This window comes from Bison bison, unplaced genomic scaffold (genome assembly GCF_000754665.1).
Source record: "Bison bison bison isolate TAMUID 2011002044 unplaced genomic scaffold, Bison_UMD1.0 scf7180017864109, whole genome shotgun sequence".
Taxonomy (NCBI): domain Eukaryota; kingdom Metazoa; phylum Chordata; class Mammalia; order Artiodactyla; family Bovidae; genus Bison; species Bison bison.
Window position 1 is genome coordinate 1835947 of NW_011494681.1, and position 6431 is coordinate 1842377.

At 45.0% G+C, this 6431-nt stretch overlaps 1 protein-coding gene across 2 annotated transcripts in view; it reads left to right on the plus strand.

Annotated features, from left to right (window-relative positions):
• The first annotated feature begins 5935 nt into the window (after positions 1 to 5935).
• Positions 5936 to 6431, plus strand: part of KLHL7 (kelch-like family member 7) — a 56668-nt gene continuing 56172 nt past the window's right edge. Inside the window, exon 1 of one of the 2 annotated variants that reach the window (XM_010839042.1) lies at positions 5936 to 6315. In XM_010839042.1, coding sequence (XP_010837344.1) covers positions 6196 to 6315 — 120 coding nt within the window. In that variant the 5' untranslated portion in view covers positions 5936 to 6195. The remainder of the gene's footprint in view (positions 6316 to 6431) is intronic. The other variant, XM_010839043.1, reaches the window with a different exon arrangement.

A 6431-nucleotide genomic window follows, 5' to 3' on the forward strand; every position in this document is an offset into this window, starting at 1 on the left:
GAAAGCTGAGCACTGAAGAATTGAAGCTTTTGAACTGTGGTGTTGGAAAAGACTCTTGAGAGTCCCTTGGACCGCAAGGAGATCCAACCAGTCCATTCTGAAGGAGATCAGCCCTGGGTGTTCTTTGGAAGGAATGATGCTGAAGCTGAAACTCCAGTACTTTGGCCACCTCATGCAAAGAGTTGACTCGTTGGAAAAGACTCTGATGCTGGGAGGGATTGGGGGCAGGAGGAAAAGGGGACGACAGAGGATGAGATGACTGGATGGCATCACTGACTCAATAGACATGAGTTTGAGTGAATTCCGGGAGTTGGTGATGGACAGGGAGGCCTGGTGTGCTGCGATTCATGGGGTCGCAAAGAGTCGGACACGACTGAGCAACTGAACTGAACTGAACTGAACTGAACCTTCCCTTGGGAACTCAGGGAAGGTGATGGAAGCTGTATGAAAACTATTTCCTACAAACAAGAAATGCACAGAAAGACTTTTGTGCCCTGAAGACCCACAGGGTCCTGCTTGGTTTCATGCTTACAAATCAATAAGAAAAAAAATATCCAAAAGAAAAATGAACAGAGGACATAGACAATATAGAAAATGCATGAAAGAATAAACATAAATGACCAATAAACATGAAAAAATGTTCAATCTCATTAGGAATTTCTAAAACAACACACACACAAAAATCACTTTTTCGCCTGTCATACTGATAAAGGTTTCTAAAACCTAGAGTTCCACTGTCATAATGTTGCAGAGAAAAGGAAAAGAGGAATGAGGTTTTTTTTTTCCCTTTCCTGAGAACAAAGAAGATAAAACAGTGAGCAGGCCTGAACATCCCTAGTTTTTTAACTTCTGCATGTCTTTAAGTTTGCTTTTCTGCCCCCTAACTTTGCAGGAGTTACAATTCATATTTTCTTCTTTGATTCTATGCTAAATACACCCCCTATCTGGTGTTTACCCTTACAACCCTTCCCCTTGTAGTTACCACAGAGCCACTGAACTGCCAGACTCAGATGCCCGGTTACTGACACCAGTTTACGACTATCTCTGAAACACTGCAAGAGGAAGAAATCAAGATGCTGTCACCTTTGTTCCTCATCACTGATCCTGAATGCGAGCCCTTGCCTTGTATAAGCCCCTAGACTCCTCGTGGAGGGGGAAGCACAGTTCTTGAGGCATGAGTCTACTGTGTTCCCTTCTCTGCAGGCTGAGAATAATAGCCATCTTTCTATTTATTCAAACTCTTGTCTCCGCATTTTTCATTTGGCCTCAGTGGGCAGAGAAGGCAAAGATTTTGGCTGGCAACAATGATCCAGATTTAAAGCTCTTTTTTGATTCCAACGTCTCCAAGCCTGAAGTCAGTTTTCTGGTCTGCCTGGGATTCTTCCCTCCAGGTGAATGACCCTTCCATTCTTTACAAAAGAAACTAAGGAGGTTTTCAGACATTTAGAAAAGCTAAGAAACTTCAAAATGACATCTACAATAGCAAATTATACCTAATCAAGTTTCAAGCAATAGGGATAAGTCTTCTCCAAACACTTAACATATAAGTATACTTGAGATTTTTCTCTGAGAAGGACACATTACTTATTTCCCAAAGTAGTATTGCCAGGGATCCTATTTCAGGAGAGGGCAGGGGGATGGTTTATAGAACTGGTTTCTGAGGAACACATTTTGGGAAATTCTGGATTAAATAACAATAGTTAATATTGTCAACTCAGTAAGTAATACTCTTTGCCTTGCTCTGGCACCAAGCTAAGTGTTACAAGAAGCACATTGACTAAAACCACCCACCCTGGCCAGGCACCATAGTAACTATTTGCATGAGTTATTTTACAACAGGAGGTCCTGATAAGGAACATGGAAGTAATAAGCCACCACCAACCAGGAAAATGAAGTGAAAGCCACTCAGTCATGTCTAACTCTTTGTAACCCCATGGACTGTAGCCCGCCAGGCTTCTCTGTCCATAGAATTCTCCAGGCAAGAATACTGAAGTGGGTCTCCATTCCCTTCTCCAGGGGATCTTCCTGACCCAGGGGTCAAACCTGGGTCTCTTGCATTTCAGGCAGATTCTTTATCATCTGAGCCACCAGGGAAGCCATATGAGACACCAGGGAAGCCCCACCAACTGGAAAAGTTCGGGAAAGGTCAAAAGGATACGCCACTATGACCTCCCAGAATACTTCTCACTGACATCCATCTCGGCTGAGCAATGCACGCACCATCAGGAAGGATTCTGAGTCAGAATGATTGGCCAAAGACAACCCGGAAACTAACCCCATCACCATAAAACCTGAGACTGTGAGCCACGTGGCACAGCAGTTCTCCTGTCTTCCCTTACCCTACTGCTCTCCCCCCAGGTACCCCAATAAAATCTCTTGCTTTGTCGGCACATGTGTCTCCTCAGACAATTCATTTCCAAGTGTTAGACAAGCGCCCCCTTTCGGGCCCAGGAAGGGGTTCCCCTTCTCACAAAGTAAGTATCTTTGCAAACCTTATAACAGTTCCATGGTAAGTTTTATTTTTACAGATAAGGAGACTTAAACACAAGAGAGGTTAAGCAACTAGTTCAAAGTTGGTAGTCTAGAGAGTGGCATACTTGACTTTGCATCCAGGCAAGCCTTCTGCCTAACCTCTGTGCTATATAAGTTTCATGGTCTCTTTAAGCTCTCAATCCTAAGGCTCTTCCATGACCTTTAGTGTTACGTATTCTGCAGAATATGAAAGGACTTTTTCCAACATCAAGTAGAGAGGATGCTATTCCTTGTTTCCTCTGCCTTATTACAGAACAGCATTCTACTTCATCGCCTACATTTCTGCCTTTGAATCCAGAATCCTTGGTGTCTTCCAAGGCCTTAGAGTAAGAAGACAGGTTTCCACTTACTTTCAATTACAAAAAATGTTTAAATATACTCATTCTTCACTATTCTAGGTCATTTAATAAAGTAAACAAAATTTTCCTCTAATTCCATTAGGGGATAAATGGTTTCTATGTTCAGGGTCCACTCTAAAGTCTCAAATTACAGTTGATTCTTTAACAACAGGGGTCTGAACTGAGTACTTACACAATCATTTTTATTTTAATAAGTATATGCAGTACTACGTGATCCACAATTGGTTGAATCACCTGTTGCAGAACCATGGATATGGAGGGTTCACTATGGGATTCTGAGCATTTGTGGATTTTGGTATCCCAACAGCTTCTGGAACCAACCCCCTGAAAATACTCAAGGATGACTGTCTTGACTAGTTAAAACAGAAGATCTGAGAACATTTAGATTTAAAAAAAATTACAAGGTACACAGAGGTATAAATGTCTTATTCTTTTCTAAGAATGCTTAGAATTTTTTTTTTTTTTTTTGGCTGCACCTTCATCCACCAGGGATCCAACCAGCACCCCAGGTGGAAGCAGTGGAAGCACAGTTATAACCACGGACCACTGGGAAAGTCCCTTTCTAAAGCATTTTTTTGCTTAGATTTTTGTTTGTTTTTGGAGGGCCTTATAAGCCACTTGCTCTTTCATTTGAGTTATACTATATTGCTTTCTCCTAATCAAGAGAAAGTATAATGCTTTGATAGAGTCAATTATTTTACTTAAAGCATGTTTCTATGTATTCCTATATGCATGCATGCATGCTAAGTCGCTTCAGTAGTGTCTGACTCCGTGCGACCTTATGGACAGCAGCCCATCAGGCTCCTCCGTCCACGGGATTTTTCAGGGAAGAATACTGGAGTGGGTTGCCATTTCCTTCTTCCATATTCCTATATTGACCTAGGTAGAAAATTAAAGGGATATGTATAAGTTTTCAAAATGTAAATTTCAAATCTTATATTACAGATATTATATGCTAGAAATAATATGATTTATTGCTACAAAAAGCATCTCATGAGTTTTATGATTTCTTGAAGTGAAGTGAAGTGAACTCGCTCAGTCGTGTCCGACTCTTTGCGACCCTGTGGACTGTAGCCGGCCAGGCTCTTCTGTCCATGGGATTCTCCAGGCAAGAATTCGGGAGTGGGTTGCCATTTCCTTCTCCAGGGTATCTTCCCAACCCAGGGATCGAACCCTGGTCTCCCACATGGCAGGCAGATGCTTTATCCTCTGAGCCTCCAGGGAATTCCCTTATGATTACCTGGGGAAGCCTAATTGGAGATTTCTGGAGCTGACACCTGATCTTAGTTTCAAACACTGAGAAGTAAACCAGCCTAAGCAGGCAGGCATTCCACATCAAGGAAACACCGATGGGGACTGTGTATCCTTGCTTTATGACTCCCAAGCAAATAAACTTTATTCTCCATGCAATAAACCTTTAACTTGCAGTACGTGGTAGTCTCCTCCCATTTAATATTGAGCGCATACAGCATGTCATCTTCTGATACAGCAGTGAAGAAACACCAATGCTGGTCCTTACGGAGTTTACGCTAACGGGACGCTGTTTAATGCCTTCACACGCTAGTAAAGTAATGCTCAAAATTCTCCAAGCCAGGCTTCAGCATATATGTGAACCGTGAACTTCCTGATGTTCAAGCTGGTTTTAGAAAAGGCAGAGGAACCAGAGATCAAATTGCCAACATCCGCTGGATCATGGAAAAAGCAAGAGAGTTCCAGAAAAACATCTCTTTCTGCTTTATTGACTATGCCAAAGCCTTTGTGTGGATCACAATAAACTGTGGAAAATTCTGAAAGAAATGGGAATACCATTCCACCTGATCTGCCTCTTGAGAAATCTGTATGCAGGTCAGGACGCAACAGTTAGAACTGGCCATGGAACAACAGACTGGTTCCAAATAGGAAAAGGAGTACATCAACGCTGTATATTGTCACCCTGCTTATTTAACTTATATGCAGAGTACATTATGAGAAACGCTGGACTGGAAGAAACACAAGCTGGAATCAAGATTGCCGGGAGAAATATCAATAACCTCAGATATGCAGATGACACCACCCTTATGGCAGAAAGTGAAGAGGAACTCAAAAGCCTCTTGATGAAAGTGAAAGTGGAGAGTGAAAAAGTTGGCTTAAAGCTCAACATTCAGAAAACTAAGATCATGGCATCCGGGACCATCACTTCATGGGAAATAGACGGGAAAACAGTGGAAACAGTGTCAGACTTTATTTTTCTGGGCTCCAAAATCACTACAGATGGTGACTGCACCCATGAAATTAAAAGACGCTTACTCTTTGGAAGGAAAGTTATGACCAACCTAGATAGCATATTGAAAAGCAGAGACATTACTTTGCCAACGAAGGTTCGTCTGGTCAAGGCTATGGTTTTTCCTGTGGTCATGTATTGAGAGTTGGACTGTGAAGAAGGCTGAGCGCCAAAGAATTGATGCTTTTGAACTGTGGTGTTGGAGAAGACTCTTCAGAGTCCCCTGGACTACAACGAGATCCAACCAGTCCATTCTGAAGGAGATCAGCCCTGGGATTTCTTTGGAAGGAATGATGCTAAAGCTGAAACTCTAGTACTTTGGCCACCTCATGCGAAGAGTTGACTCATTGGAAAAGACTCTGATGCTGGGAGGGATTGGGGGCAAGAGAAGGGGACGACAGAGGATGAGATGGCTTGATGGCATCACTGACTAGATGGACGTGAGTCTGAGTGAACTCCGGGAGTTGGTCATGGACAGGGAGGCCTGGCGTGCTGCGATTCATGGGGTCGCAAAGAGTCGGACGCGACTGAGCGACTAATCTGATCTAATCACCCAGTTATCCCCAAAAGATAATCTCGCCACGTCAGCCAAATTTGTAAAACCTGTCTTGGGCAAAGGGAAAGGAACGCGCAACTGCGGACCAGCTAGAAACCAAACAGCCGGCGCACGGAAAGGACGTTCGGTACCGGCCTCCAGCGGCTGGGAGAGGCGCGCGGCTCTGACGCATAGACCCCGCCCCCAACTCCTTCATAGCGGCCCCGCCCCCTCGAGCTAAGTGCGCAGGCTCCTCCTCCGGGCTCCGGTTCTGCTGGAGACGCAGCCCAGCGACTACATCGCCTTACAGAGATCTTCTGAGCGAGTCGTCTGGCCTTGCCGTACTGCAAGGGCTGCGGTGTCCCCGCGCGTTCGCAGGCAAGGTGGAACAGCCAGCCACTCTCCCAGCCTCGGTGGTTTGGTGAACACAAGCCCCAGCGTGCCTGGAGAGTGCAACCCCTCGCCCGGCCCGGCGAGTCCCGGGCGTGAGCCGCGCTGACCGAAGGAGGATGGCAGCCTCTGGGGTAGAGAAGAGCAGCAAGAAGAAGACCGAGAAGAAACTTGCTGCTCGAGAGGAAGCCAAATTGTTGGCAGGTTTCATGGGCGTCATGAATAACATGCGGAAACAGGTACCGCCTCTGTGGGAGTGACCGTCGGCGTGGGGGAGGTGGTCCGGGGCTTGGGCCCCTGACGGACCCGGCTGAAACCCGCGCCCCGTGGATCGCGACCCTCTTCTTCCTCTGTC